The following is a 15,819-nucleotide window of genomic DNA, read 5'->3' on the forward strand; positions in this document are numbered from 1 at the left end:
GGGGCGGCGGGGAGAAGATCGCTGCCCCTTGCTTTAAAACAGGTCCGGGGACAGAGGGAAAGGCGCGCGGCGCTTCCCCTCTGTCCCCGGACGGTCTCCATAGGAGCGCATTGATTGATTTTCAATGCATTCCTATGGGAAACCGTGCTTCGCAAGACGAAAAACTCGCAAGAAGAAAAAACTTGCGGAACGAATTAATTTCGTCTTGCGAGGCACCACTGTATTGCTATGAGGTCTATTGCCTCTCCTCATCTGTACCAGTCAGGCAACTTTCAGTTTATTTATGCTGATGCAAGACTATAGGACAGGCATAGGCAAACTCTGGCCCTCCAGATGTTTGGGACTACAATTCCCATTATCCCTGACCACTGGTCCTGTTAGCTAGGGATGATTGGAATTGTAGTCCCAAACATCTGGAGAGACAGAGTTTGCCTGTGCCTCCTATAGAAGGTGTGTGTGTGGGAATCTGAAAAGGCTATAACAACAGAGTTGGGTGGAGAAGCTTCTTAGAGCTGATTGAGGTAGACCCACTAGTGTCACTGATATTTTTGGCAACTCTGCCCCAAATATCTCCTGTTAAAGCTTGTGACATTGGGCTGAATTGGAAAGGATTCCTTCTAAAGCACAGGGAGGATTTTAGAGCTGGGTATTCTCCGTTTGTTTTATATTAACACAGAGGGTGGATTGAACAATAACAAATTAGTTAGTTCACCCCAATGTTGGAGAAGCATTTATCATTGCCCTCTCCTTCCCTGAGAGGGGAAGGTGCAGTTTCAGTGTAACTGTGAGGGCTAAATAGTTTCTGAGTTGCTTCAGAGAAGGGGATTTGGATTGTGGAATGTCAGATTTTTTAAAAAAATCTGTAGTACTTCCCTCCTAAATAACCGGTAGCTACTATCATGATCAAAATGCCAGTGGGTTTGGAAAGTTTTTGGGGGGCGTTCTTTTCTAAAAAGTTTAAATATTGCCAGCCAACCTATTCCATTTTTTCCTTCTTCCCTGAGGGGGAAGAATGGAGGAATGATTTAGTACACACCCAACTCACACTCACAAAACAAAATCCATTCTCCACAGAACCCCATTGTACATGGCTTAGGTGTTAATACGTGACATGCCCACATGTATTAGACCTGACAACATTATGCCCAGATGTGCCTATTCAAAGAGAAACATTTTGGCTTCATCTTGACTTAAGAACGGTTATTAAGTCCTACATCAAAACGGCCTTCTGAGAAGAACTCAGTAAATGCTGTTTTATTGTTTTATGTGTTGTAAATAGCAGGGGGTTTAAAAAATATGTTTTGAGAAAGTGACTAGCAGCCGAAAGTTGAGAGCAGCTCTAGAAGAGCATTAGTATTCAGGAAATGTTTTTTCTCTAAACTAGGATGGTTACATAAGGAGGTTAAGAACAGCCCAAAGATGACTTTGTTGAAGTTGAAGAAGCGGTGGTTTGTCCTGACACACAACTCATTGGATTATTACAAAAGCTCCGAGAAGAATGCCCTCAAACTGGGCACCCTGGTCTTGAACAGCCTCTGCTCTGTGGTACCACCGGATGAGAAAATCTTTAAAGAAACAGGTAACTAATTTCAGCAGGAGCTCTTCCCCTAGATTCAAGTGATGTGGCCATCGATAATCATATTAAAAATTTTAATACTTTGGGGTTTGAAAAAGATTTCAATTTAAAGTGTTAGGCAAAATAACAAAAAGTGTATTCTTAATCCTCCCACATGCACTAGTATATATAATTTTATGGTGTTACTCCCAAAAAAGTGGTGCTATGAGCCATCAAACCTCGGAAATACACTTTCCCCAAAAGGTTTCCACAATTGTGGCCATTAGTGTACTGTTTTGGAGCTAGTGTGGCTCTGTGGGTTAAACCACAGAGCCTAGGGCTTGCCGATCAGAAGGTCGGCGGTTCGAATCCCCGTGACGGGGTGAGCTCCCATTGCTCAGTCCCTGCTCCTGCCAACCTAGCAGTTCAAAAGCACACAGTTCAAGTAGATAAATAGGTACCACTCTGACAGGAAGGTAAACGGCATTTCCGTGCGCTGCTCTGGTTCGCCAGAAGTGGCTTAGTCATGCTGGCCACATGACCCGGAAGATGTACGCCGGCTCCTTTGGCCAGTAAAGTGAGATGAGTGCCGCAACCCCAGAGTCATCCTTGACTGGACCTAATGGTCAGGGTACCTTTTTACCTATTCTTCCTAAATTGGCCTCTAAAGTGGTTTTAATTTGCACATGCTTCAGAGATGTAGAGAACCGGCCTTTTCACTGTTTTGATCTGTATGATGTTAAGTAATACAGGATACAGTATATCAGGTTTCTTCAAGAAAGCAGTATACTATAAACAGTAATAAGCCTGCAGATCAGACTTATGAACTGCACTCCTTTGAGTCACCCGCCGTCACTGTTATGATTTTTGACAGCTCACCTTCACCACTTGTCTATTAATAGTTTGAGTAAATCAGATTAACAAGGTGTTTTCTTATTTACTCTTGCCTCAGGTTACTGGAATGTGACCGTGTACGGGCGCAAGCACTGCTACCGCCTCTACACCAAACTTCTCAACGAAGCCACTCGCTGGTCAAGTGCTATCCAGAATGTGATAGACACAAAAGCCCCCATAGACACCCCCACCCAGCAGCTTATTCAAGACATTAAGGTAGGCTCGTGGTCTTGGAAAAATACGCTTCCAGAAGACAATCAGCCACATTATTTTCCACTCATAAAGAAAGAGAATTGTAAAATGTTCCAAAACTGAGGCTGTTGTTTGAAGAAGAAACTCATTAAGTGCTGTGGGGAAAACTCCAGTGAGGATTGTAATTGCTCAGTGGCAGAGGCAGGGGGAGGCAAAACAAGAACTGGGAGGCTGGTATAGCCTGAAAGAGCTATAGCTGACTGGCTAGAACCCTGAACAAGAACATTCCACGCTGCAACATTTTGTTGCAGTTCCCGCTTGCGATAGGAGGTGGAGGAATACGACAGTGGTAGTGACACTGTTCTTGGTCACATTTGTACTACCACAAAGAGGTGCTCATGCTGCTCTGCATATTTATGACTCAAAAATAAAACAAAAATCAAGAGAGTTCCGGATCTTTCTTTAATTCTGTTCTGTTTGTGACCTGGGCCCATGATACCAGGCTGCAGCCTTAACAAGCACAGTAGACTTTATCTCAGCCTCTGGGCAACTAACTGGTCAACGTGTTCCTATTTTCTCATGATATTGGATTCTTTTAGCTTTGCACTGTGCTGCTACAAATGGTTTAATGTTACTCTGGTTTGTTTGTTTTTAGCTCTCGGTTCTTATGTATTTTATTGTGATTTTTAGGGTGCACAGTGTTTATTTTAGTGGGTTATAGCTCTTCTAAATTGGTGGTGATGGCTGTTATTTTTTCCAATTTTCATCCCAGAGGAGCTCAGGGCAATACAAATAAAATAAAATTAAAATTTAATACATTTAAAAGCATTATTAATATCTAAAAATACTTAAATGGTCATGGGTGGGTGGGTGGTGTGCTTTTTCCTGAAGTTTATATTCCGCTCCAAAACAAGTCAGCTCTTTCTGGTAGAACCATTTCCCTTTTGAGCTGTTGACCGTTCACAAGCATTCAGTGGAGGCTTGTTTTTCATCCTCGGCCTGTGAATAATCTTGCTATTTACACAGGAGAACTGCCTGAACCCCGAAGTTGTTGAGCAGATCTATAAGAGGAACCCAATTCTTCGCTATACACAGCACCCACTGCATTCTCCGCTATTGCCACTTCCATATGGGGACATCAACCTGAACGGTAAGTCCTTCAGACACTCAAGCCCTTTGCAAAACCACTTTTGCCTTGGGACACTTTCATGAAGATAAGATGCCTTGGCACCTTCGCTCATCACCTTAACAGTAATCTTCTCATCAGTTTGCTGCTATATATTTAACCAATAGAGGTTGCCAGGAACTGCTAAGTGCTGTTCCCAACTCATCACTCCAAATCATACTCCTGGTTTCTGTTGTTGTTGTTGTTTAGTCGTGTCCGACTCTTCGTGACCCCATGGACCAGAGCACACCAGACACTCCTGTCTTCCACTGCCTCCCGCAGTTTGGTCAAACTCATGCTGGTAGCTTCGAGAACACTGTCCAACCATCTCGTCCTCTGTCGTCCCCTTCTCCTTGTGCCCTCAATCTTTCCCAACATCAGGGTCTTTTACAGGGAGTCTTCTCTTCTCATGAGGTGGCCAAAGTATTGGAACCTCAGCTTCAGGATCTGTCCTTCCAGTGAGCACTCAGGGCTGATTTCCTTAAGAATGGATAGGTTTGATCTTCTTGCAGTCCATGGGATTCTCAAGAGTCTCCTCCAGCACCATCATTCAAAAGCATCAATTCTTCGGCGATCAGCCTTCTTTATGGTGTCTGTACCTCTTCCCAATTTTCCTTCACCATCAGTATTCTAAGTACAGTGGTACCTCACAAGACGAATGCCTCGCAAGACAAAAAACTCGCAAGACGAAAGGGTTTTTTGTTTTTTGAGCTGCTTCGCAAGACGATTTTCCCTATGGACTTGCTTCGCAAGATGGAAACGTCTTGCAAGTTTGTTTCCTTTTTCTTAACACCGTTAATACAGTTGTGACTTGACTTCAAGGAGCAACTCACAGAACGCGGTGTGGTAGCCTTTTCTGAGGTTTTTGAAGACTTTGGTGATTTTTGAAGCTTTTCCAAAACTTTTCCGACACCGTGCTTCGCAAGACAAAAAAAATCGCAAGACGACAAAACTCGCGGAACGAATTAATTTCGTCTTGCGAGGCACCACTGTAGGAAAGGGCAATGTGAAACCAAGAGGGAAATAAACATTGGAACCCAACTGCATGGGGCTGGTTCATTCATACATTTCACGAGGAAAAGTTTTGGCAATGCCCAGGAAGCCTGACTGAGGATATGAGGAAACTAGCGCTCCCCTAGCTTAGCTGGAGAAGGAGGCTGTGGCTTCCCCAGTGTGGGATCAATACAGTGTTGCCCAGAACTTTCAGGAGCCAGACAGGATCACTTTGCAGCCCACTGCTCCCCGCTCCAAATTTATTTACGGTATATGATTTTTATACCTCCCTCACCATCTCTGGCCAGATCACCAAAAAAAATTAAACCTTAGAAGTATACAAATAAAACATAGGCAAAATCTTAAAACAGTTAATGCAGCTTCAGAATAAAAAGCCAAGCAACAGTAAATGATACTGCAGATAACATAAATCATTTGATGCAAAACCATTGATACCCAAATATTTGACAAAATAACCCAATTCCAAGAAAGGAGGAAAAAAGGAATAAGGGTAGACATTCGGACATCTATGCAAACTATGTATCTTAATTGTTCCAGTATAATAAGAAAATGGGAGCTTTGTAAACACACCTGTTGAGACTTACTGTTTCATATGCTTGCCCCGTGTGAATTACAATAGTTTGATTGTCTGAGCAGCGAGATGTACTTCCATGTTCTGTTTTCTAGTGCTAAAAGACAAAGGCTACACCACCCTCCAGGATGAAGCTATCAAGATCTTTAATTCTCTGCAGCAACTTGAGTCCGTGTCAGACCCCATTCCTATTATTCAGGGTATTCTGCAGACGGGGCACGATTTACGGCCTTTGCGCGATGAGCTCTACTGCCAGCTGATCAAGCAGACCAGCAAAGTGCCTAATCCGGGGAGCGTGGGCAATCTGTACAGCTGGCAGATCCTCACTTGCATGAGCTGCATGTTTCTGCCAAGCCGCGGAATCCTCAGATACCTGAAGTTCCATCTAAAGAGGTAAGCAGAGCTATGGATGATTGCACGCAATGGTGGGCCATGCAATAGTTTGAAGGTACAAGGTTAGGAAACTTCCACAGCTTGTTTTATTTGACCCATAGAGCTAACTGAGTGGTGTGATCTGCAGGAGCTGACCTTGGAGAGAAAAGTGGTCATGTGGTGTGCCGTTGAACTGGGTATACAGCCTGCCTCTAAGTTCATGTTGGGCTCACTATTGTATCCTGGAGAGAGGTGTGTTGTGGACAGGGACAGATCCCTAAACACCCTTAGAGTTGGGAGTAAGAGCAGGTTCCGCAGATGTCAGGAATTTCTGCCATTGGCCCTTCAAGCAAACACTGGAAACATCTTGGAGGAGGCGATGGGAGACAGTTGTAGGACTGATTGGACCTCAGAGAGCCACACCACATAAGGGCAGAGAGAGGGAGAATGAAAGTGCAAAGCAGGGAAGGGACTCCAAGGAAGCAGAGATGGAAGCAGAGAGGAGAGGCTGTATCTCCCAAGGTTGGAACGCTGGGCCAAATCTGAGGCCAGCTGAGCCAGAACTCAGTGCAGAGAAGAGCTGGACTGAAAAGACGCCAGATGAGAGAAATGTAACCAAGCTGAGAGTCATATGCAGTCTCCTGCCCAGAGCTTGAGGGAAAGAAGAACTGTGACTCCAGGAGGATGGAACAGCACAAGGCAGAGACAGGGTGCAGTTATCCAGCATCAACATGCCTACAAATATAAGAGGTCAATACAAAGGAGCTTTCTATGCAACCATCTTGCTTGCAAGAACGATCTATTCATGGGGTGGTGGAGGAGCCTTTTGATATACAGTGGTACCTTGGTTTTCAAACAATCCGTTCCGTAAGTCCGTTCGAGGTCTGAAATGTCTGGAAGCAGAAGCCTCAAAATGGAAAACTTAAAATGGAAGCCACATTTTCTATTCGACTTCTGAGGCACTGTCAGGGAACTGCCATCGGAGCCAGAGGGAGAGGGAGGGCTCCAGAGGGATTCCAAAGAGCGTCCCGGGAGGGAGAGAAGCAGCACATATTCTGGGGAAGGAAATCAGCGTAACACCAGTGGAGAAGGGGGGCAGATGGGGGAATCGGCGAGGTGGCTCCAAGACTCCTCGCCGGGAACCAGTGGGGAGAGCACGGGTCCTCTGTTGCCCACACCCTCCCTGCGCAGAAGGCTTCCGTGCAGAGAAAGTAGGCGGAGACTAGGCATCAAAGAGCTTCTTTGCTGGAAGAAGTTCAAGAAACGCCCACTAACAGATTCTGCCAGCGATTGAGACAGCCACGGGCATGTGGCTGTCCAGACAGAAAGGGTTCATTCAGGCAACCAGCCAAGGGTGGCGTTTATTTACACACAAGCAACCCCTAGAACCATTACAGGCACGTTCGAAAACTGAGGCACTTACTTGCGGGTTTTCGGCATTCGAATTCCGAAACGTTCGACTACAGATGCGTTTGAAAAATGAGGGACCAATGTAGAGGGTTGGTGAAAATGGTCTCACAGCCACAACAGTAGTTGCTTGGGCTGAATGCTCCCACCGTTGCCTCTTAAATGCTTTTCAAACCACCACATTCAAGAAAACAAAACATGGAGCAATTAAATCTCAAGGTTTTCCCCCACAGGGTGCGTGACCAGTTTCCAGGCACAGAAATGGAGAAGTATGCCCTCTTCATTTATGAATCGCTGAAAAAAACCAAAGGCAGAGAGTTTGTGCCATCCCGGGATGAAATTGAAGCCTTGATCAACAGACAAGAGATGACATCCACGGTCTACTGTCATGGCGGGGGATCCTGTAAGATCACCATAAACTCCCACACCACTGCTGGCGAGGTAAGATGAGGCTTGGACTGGATTGCCTGGATTGAGCTTCAGAGTGTGGAGGGTCCGCCATTTTGTGCAGTGTGTTTGTGGCCTATTGAACTTTAAAGTTTTGTCTGACTTACAGTGGTGCCTCGCAAGACGAAATTAATCCGTTCCGCGAGTCTCTTCATCTTGCGGTTTTTTCGTCTTGCGAAGCACGGCTATTAGCAGCTATTAGCGGCTTAGCGGCTATTAACGGCTTAGCGGCTTTAAGAAAAAGGAAACAAACTCGCAAGAACTCGCAAGACGTTTCGTCTTGCGAAGCAAGCCCATAGGGAAATTCGTCTTGCGAAGCACCTCAAAAAACGGAAAACTCTTTCGTCTAGCGAGTTTTTCGTCTTGCGAGGCATTCATCTTGCGGGGCACCACTGTACTAATAACCATACAATTTTAGTCAGTGATCTGTCTTCTGAGATGCAGAAGCATATAGGGTGGTAGGCAATGACATTTTACTCAGAGAAGATCTTTTGAAATTAAAGGGCCCAACTTAGTAATGTTAATTAATTTCAGTGGATCTACTCTGGGTAAAACGCAGTGTTTATGAATGTTGCCTATTTTTCATTGTGTAGAAACATATTAGGAGACCCTAATAGTTTTGATTTGTACAGACATGCAAATCACAGTGCAGAACCAACTCTTCCAAATATGAGGAACAGTATGAGAGAGAAATGTGGTATAGCAGATGTAACAGTAATTTGTTTTGGGTTGGATGTAGTTCTGTCTATGCTTTTATTGATATTACGTATTTGGCTTTATGATTATGCTTGGCTACTTTTAGTTGAAGAGCAGAAACTTTGCAGTATGCCAGTTGTTGGTCATTCTTAAGAAGAATAGTCAATCTGTACTATATGTGTATCTTCCAAAAGTTATTGATGTTTCTAGCCAACTTAAAAACGTGAAGTCTATTATCTGGAAATGCTTTATCAAGAAAGAGCCTGGAGGAAAACTGATGTGAAATGTTGAGTATTGAAAGTTAAAAACAAAAGCAAGCGCAATGAAAAAAATAGATGTCCGTATGCTTTTGAACATAATTTGTACCTTAGCCTTCAGTGTGGCTAATTGATGCTTTTACCTTTTATAGTCTAACATTCTTTGTCTCGTTTTTGGTTTTTGTCTACCAGGTTGTTGAAAAGTTAATTCGGGGTCTGGCCATGGAAGACAGCAGAAATATGTTTGCCTTGTTTGAATACAATGGAACTACAGATAAAGCCATTGAAAGCAGGACCGTTGTGGCTGATGTCTTGGCAAAGTTTGAAAAGTGAGTGTGCCTCTCCTAATAAGTAAGCAATTAAAAGCCCTAACCGCAGCCTTTTAAATTTCCCTTTCGTGAATCAATGGCATCTCCCCATCCACTGCCCTCTCCTGTAAAGAGGGATTAATGAAGCGCTTGTAAGCCTGGGAATGATTTCATCACTGTTCATTGTGGTACTTGTGTTGTGCTGTCCTAAAATTTCCTCTCTTCGGCCTTACCACTTGCAACCCTCCCTCCCCTTGGGCTTCGTCTTTAGTCCAAGCCTTTTCTTCTGTATAATTTTCCACAATTGGTACGTCTCTAACAAAGGAACTAGTCACAACGCATTTGCACAGGTAGTTTCCCCAGAATCTCAGTGGCAGCTTAAAGTTCATCTGTCTCCTAACACTGTTGCTGAAACTGATATTGGTGCAAAGCTGGTTACTGCAATTGTGGCAAATAGTAGAAAGAGCTTCCCCAATACTTTCTCCTTCCCATTTCTCTAGTGGCCCTGTTTTATATTTTGTTAACGGGCTGGTGAACCGGGTTTTAAACCTGCTTCAAATTTGCATCCAGTACCTTATGTATTAAGGGACGCGGGTGGCGCTGTGGGTTAAACCACAGAGCCTAGGACTTGCCGATCAAAAGGTTGGCGGTTCGAATCCCCGTGACAGTGTGAGCTCCCGTTGCTCGTTCCCTGCTCCTGCCAACCTAGCAGTTCGAAAGCACGTCAAAGTGCAAGCAGATCAATAGGTACCGCTCCAGTGGGAAGGTAAACGGCATTTCCGTGTGCTCCTCTGGTTCGCCAGAAGCGGCTTAGTCATGCTGGCCACATGACCCGGAAGCTGTACGCCGGCTCCGCAACCCCAGAGTCGGCCACGACTGGACCTAATGGCCTTTACCTTTACCTTATGTATTTGCTTCAGCTAAAGTTTTTACCCACAAATCAATTTTCTTCTGTGGGTTTTGATTCCTTGTATTTTCCTGGTTAGGACCTCAACTGTGAGACAGCAATCCATGATCTCGCTCACTTGACCACCAGTTGCTCTGAGCCAGCTCCATAATGCTAGATGCCATAGGCTTATTAAAGAAACAAAAACCTGCCTACAGATGGAAAAACAACATTAGAGTTGGCATTCCCAACAATGATACCCATGGGCAGCACAGTGCCCTCATATACATCCTTTGGCCCCAGCAGAGGCTCCCCAATCCTCCCAATTCTGAGTTTTCTCTGTGTTTCATTTTTCTCTGTGTTTCATTTTTTTTCTCTGTGTTTCATTTTTTTGCAAAATGCTGTTCTTTGGCTGGTATGTGCTTGAGTGAGAGGTTGCCATTGGGGTGTGTTTGTTGTTGCTTGTCTAAGGATTCTCGCCAGAGCTTTTTAAAAATAATAATAATAATAATAATGCAATATTTTAAACATTAGACTCCTGTGTCAAATAACCTGTTCTCGTTATTTTGTAGTCTCCTCCCCCTCCCCATACAGTGGTACCTCGGGTTACATACGCTTCAGGTTACAGACTCCACTAACCCAGAAAGATCTTAACCTCGGGTTAAGAACTTTGCTTCAGGATGAGAACAGAAATTGTGCTCTGGCGACGCGGCAGCAGCAGGAGGCCCCATTAGCTGAAGTGGTGCTTCAGGTTAAGAACAGTTTCAGGTTAAGAACAGGAATGAATTAAGTACTTAACCCGAGGTACCACTGTATTTTGAAATTACCATTCTTGCTGCAGCTAAAGTATTTGCCACCATTATTTTGTCTTTTTGGGGGGGTACTTCCTCCTCCTCAATTTTCCTAATAGAATAACCAAAGGATCTGTCTCTAGTTTGCAATTTGTAATCTCATCAGTTTTCCTAATCATTTTAATCTAAAAGAGCCCTGCAGTTTTGCAATTCCACTAAATATGCCTGAATCCTGCTTGATCTTGAGCACCTCCATCATAAAGTGGGAGAGTTTATACATATTTTTTTTGTAATCTGATAGGCTAGTGCACACACATGGGGTTACATTCAAACATGCAACTCCAACTCTACAGCCTGAACCCTATCAGTAAATTTGATTTTGCTGAATGTATAAAGTGGTGTTCATGAAAGTTGATATTTAAGCCATAGATTAAGATCCTGATTACCAAATCCACATGTTCCACATAGCAAAAGTTTCAACTCTCCTCTTAAATACAGCTTTTAGATTTTAGTGCCAGTTTATATTTGATTATTTGTACTCAAACTGCCGAGTATTTGTGTTTTCCCAGGCTTGGTGCTGCTTCAGAAGGTGAGAATACAGCATGGAAATTTTACTTCAAGCTCTACTGCTTCCTGGACACGGAGCATGTGCCAAAAGATAGTGTGGAATTTGCATTCATGTTTGAGCAGGTACGGAGAGGGAATAAGGTTGTTATACTTTGGGGAAGAGTAAGTGATGTGAGATACACACACGGAGAGGGAGAGGGAGAGAGACTCCATTCTAATCAAAGAGGCAAGCTGCTGTGATTGACACCTACCTGACGTAACAAGGATCTCCTGGTTTAAAGACCTGGATTGAGGCAGATCAGCAAGGAGAGAGGGGAGCCTGGCGGTGCTCATTCCTGACTTTCTCAGCCATGTTTCACAAGCCACGGTTGTTACATCACTAGAAATTAAGAGCCTTGCTGCATCTGATCTTGTTCAGTGTCCGTTTTCCCGCAGCAGCCAATCAGATGCTTGTGAGATGCTCACAAGCAGGGCACAGGAACAGAGGCCCTGTTCTCCTGCCATTTTTGCTGTGCAACTGATATTTGGAGGCATGGTGCCTCTGATGTTGGAGGCAGCATATAGCCATCATGACTAGTAGCTATGTATAGCCTCTGTCTAATATCCTTTCAAGGCTATCACTGCATCTTCCATAGTTAATGTACTGTATTGTCCCCTATATCCCACGTCATTTGCCCATCAGTAAAATGGGTATAGGGACGCGGGTGGCGCAGTGGGTTAAACCACAGAGCCTAGGACTTGCCGATCAAAAGGTCAGTGGTTTAAATCCCTGCAACGGCGTGAGCTCCTGTTGCTCGGTCCCTGCTCCTGCCAACCTAGCAGTTCGAAAGCACGTCAAAGTGCAAGTAGATAAATAGGTACCGCTCCGGTGAGAAGGTAGACGGCATTTCCGTGCGCTGCTCTGGTTCGCCAGAAGCGGCTTAGTCATGCTGGCCACATGACCCGGAAGCTGTATGCCGGCTCCCTCGTCCAGTAAAGCGAGATGAGCACCGCAACCCCAGAGTCGGTCACAGCTGGACCTAATGGTCAGGGCTCCCTTTACCTTTTAAAAATGGGTGTATATGTTCCATGCATTTTGTAACTGTTCATGAGAATTACTTGTAGCAAGTAGCTATACCATTTTCCCTGTCACTGTATCTTCTGGAAGAGTTATATCCAAACAACCTCACAGGAGTCCTGCCATATAAAGTCGAGAACAGCCAACCACCTAAAGTAAAAATGTTTTTATTTCATGAAACATTCATGGATTAGAAACAATTTCCTCCAGAAGCTTTGCATAACCTATCATATAACTTGGCAGGCTGATCTTTTGCAATTATGAGTTTTTTGTCATTTGAGTTTTATTCATTTTCCTTTGTCACATCTGTATCAAACAATTGCACGTGTTCTTATGGTCAATTAAATGATACTTAACCCTTTATAATGCAACAATACCAAAGCCAACTTTAGGCTTGCAAGTATTTATAAGTTTGTTTGTTCCCTGGAGAAGATGCTGCCTGGGGTGCCCTCTGGTGGTTCTCTTCATTTAAGCACTCTTTATGCTCTGCCAAAGGTACCCCAGTGGAAGAAGCTTGTTCATATATACTTCCTGCTTTTTCAAGCAGCAAAAACGTATAATGTACATAAATAATACTTGTATATAGTGGAATCTCAGTTTTTGACCTTAATCCATTCCGGAAGACTGTTCCGTCTTCCGAAAAGTACGAAAAGCAAGGATCAATGGACTGGCTGCAAAGACAATGGGAAAAAATGAAAAATGCACCAAGGAAGCCGTTCTTCTTCCGAAAATCGTTCGAAAACAGAAGCATTCGCTTCCGGTTTGTTGGCGTTTGGGTTCCAAATTGTTCAGCTTCCAAAGCATTCAGCAACTGAGGTTTCACTGTACTATTTTAAAGCCTGCAAAGCATCTCACGTGTTACTTTGTTTTAATCTCTGCAAAAGCTATGTAAAGCAAATATTACCTTCCTTGTTCTGGAGTGTATTTTTGTGGGGGGAGCACTGAGGCTGAGAGTTAGTGGCTTGACCAAGGCCACGCAGCGAGATTATGGGTGAAACAAGATTGAAACTAGAGCCTTCTTGGTGCACAGTTCAGTTTTATTACCACTATGCTACAGCAGCAAATTTAGGATTCAGAATGTTCTGCTGCATGCCTGTAAACATCTTGTTTTCCTTCTTTCCATTAGGCACACGAAGCAGTGATTAGAGGACATTATCCAGCTCCTGAAGAAGCCCTCCAGGTCCTTGCTGCCTTGCGGCTCCAATACCTACAAGGAGACTACACTTCATCCAGTACCGCTATGCCAGAAATGGAAGAAGTCTACCCACTGCAGAGGCTCACGTCCCGTATTATCCAGTCCACTAAAACATTTACTGCTGCGGAGAGGATAGAGAGGAAGCGGGCCAATTTCCTAGAAGGAACCCTGAGGAGGAGTTTCCGCAGCAGTTCCATCAGCAGGCAGAAGATGGAAGAGGATCAGATGCTTGATATGTGGGTCAAAGAGGAAATCTTCGCAGCCAGGACTAATGTGATTGATAAATGGAAAAAACTGCAAGGAATGAACCAAGAGCAAGCGATGATCAAGTACATGAGTTTGATTAAGGAGTGGCCTGGCTATGGGTCCACACTATTTGACGTAGAGGTGAGTATACCAAAATTCCACGGGCGTTGCTGACAGCAAAATCATAAGACTAAATAAAAAGATAAACTACAGCTAAACAATTTGTAGTATAACACATCTTGTATGGTCATGTTCTATGGGTTTGCACATTTGTCTGTCTTCTCCTCCTGAATGTTTTACAGGTGAGGGTACAGTGGTACCTCGCAAGACGAATGCCTCGCAAGACAAAAAACTAGCTAGACGAAAGGGTTTTTTGTTTTTTGAGCTGCTTCGCAAGACGGAAACGTCTTGCAAGTTTGTTTCCTTTTTCTTAACACCGTTAATGCAGTTGCGACTTAACTTCGAGGAGCAACTCGTAGAACTCGGTGTGGTAGCCTTTTTTGAGGTTTTTAAAGACTTTTGTGATTTTTGAAGCTTTTCCAATACTTTCCCGACACCGTGCTTCGCAAGACGAAAAAAATCGCAAGACGACAAAACTCGCGGAACGAATTAATTTCGTCTTGCGAGGCACCACTGTATGTAGGTTTTGATTTGTTGTTGTTTAGTCATGTTAGACTCTTCATTACCCCATTGGACCAGAGCATGGCAGGCACTTCTGTCTTCCACTGTCTCCCGCAGTTTGGTCAAACTCATGCTGGTAGCTTCAAAAACACTGTCCAACCATCTTGTCCTCTGTCGTCCCCTTCTCCTTGTGCCCTCAATCTTTCCCAACATCAGGGTCTTTTCCAGGGAGTCTTCTCTTCTCATGAGGTTGCCAAAGTACTGGAGCCTCAGCTTCACGATCTGTCCTTCCAGTGAGCACTCAGGGCTGATTTCCTTAAGAATGGAGAGGTTTGATCTTCTTGCAGTCCATGGGACTCTCAAGAGTCTCCCCCAGCACCATAATTCAAAAGCATCAATTCTTCTGCGATCAGCCTTCTTTATGGTCCAGCTCTCACTTCCATACATCACTACTGGGAAAACCATAGCTTTAACTATACATATTTTTGTTGGCAAGGTGATGTCTCTGCTTTTTAAGATGCTGTCTAGGTTTTGATTAGAACCTGAGAAAAGGGTTACGGCTGTGGAATTTCACCTGCAAGCCTGCACACACCCAAATCCCCCTTCTGCCTTGGGAACTGCATAAGAGAATGCCAGCTCCTCCCCTGCTTTAAGGAACTGAACATTTGTGACATTATCAGACCCTACTTTAATCTGCACCCACATCCCAGATTATCCATTTTACACTGAGGAATTGGCAACGGCTGCTGTGCTTAAGAGGCCAGGAAACTGAACAGTAAAACATTAGTGTGTGTATATAAATCTGAGGAACATCTAACCCATCCACTCAGCTACTTCCCATCTTAAGGGCCGCATTTCCCCACACAGTTCAAGCATTTGATATGTCTTTTGTGGATTAACATTAGTAGGTAAATGTCCGGCGTAATTTAGGCTTAGATTTGTCTGTGCAAGGAATCAGACTTCATATGTACAAGTGCAGGAAATCATAAGAGGAGCATAGTCTGCAATAGTTAATTGCACATCCTTTCTAAACCAGTTGTGGCCCAAAGGTGAGTGTTTAATTTAGTCCTTTGAAACATGTTCAGATCTCTCCTCTGACAATGGAAATAATTGTGTAGGCTCAGGCAGATTACTCCCAGAATAATTTACCTCACTAAACATGTTCAGTGAGAAAAGGGAAATGTATGCTAAAAGAAATACTATAAAACTGTATAATTTTAAATTGCATTTTTGGAATCATCATTTCTGTTTTCTACCATTCACCTTGACATTATTTTTCCCCAGTGTAAAGAAGGGGGCTTCCCTCAAGAACTTTGGTTGGGTGTCAGCGCTGATGCAGTTTCTGTCTACAAACGCGGAGAGGGAAGGCCTTTAGAAATATTTCAGTATGAGCACATCCTCTCCTTTGGTGCTCCCCTTGCTAATGTCTACAAGATTGTTGTGGATGAGAGAGAGCTGCTTTTTGGAACACTTGAGGTAAGAAAGGAACTAGTCATTCAGTTCTGCTTTCCTTGTTTTTAAAATAAGCAGGATGAATAAACCGAATCCACTATGCCAGTATTCAGAAATAGAAAGCCT

At 43.9% G+C, this 15,819-nt stretch overlaps 1 protein-coding gene across 2 annotated transcripts in view; it reads left to right on the top strand.

Moving 5' to 3' along the window:
• MYO10 (myosin X) overlaps window positions 1–15,819 on the top strand; it is a 196,925-nt gene that overhangs the window by 179,072 nt on the left and 2,034 nt on the right. For both annotated transcript variants that reach the window (XM_028737963.2, XM_028737964.2), the window contains 9 exons: window positions 1,385–1,579; window positions 2,508–2,665; window positions 3,668–3,791; window positions 5,487–5,784; window positions 7,404–7,611; window positions 8,763–8,899; window positions 11,125–11,245; window positions 13,306–13,761; window positions 15,526–15,717. In XM_028737963.2, coding sequence (XP_028593796.2) covers window positions 1,385–1,579; window positions 2,508–2,665; window positions 3,668–3,791; window positions 5,487–5,784; window positions 7,404–7,611; window positions 8,763–8,899; window positions 11,125–11,245; window positions 13,306–13,761; window positions 15,526–15,717 — 1,889 coding nt within the window. The remainder of the gene's footprint in view (window positions 1–1,384; window positions 1,580–2,507; window positions 2,666–3,667; window positions 3,792–5,486; window positions 5,785–7,403; window positions 7,612–8,762; window positions 8,900–11,124; window positions 11,246–13,305; window positions 13,762–15,525; window positions 15,718–15,819) is intronic.

The sequence above is a fragment of the Podarcis muralis genome, chromosome 8 (genome assembly GCF_964188315.1).
Source record: "Podarcis muralis chromosome 8, rPodMur119.hap1.1, whole genome shotgun sequence".
NCBI classification, from domain to species: Eukaryota; Metazoa; Chordata; class Lepidosauria; order Squamata; family Lacertidae; genus Podarcis; species Podarcis muralis.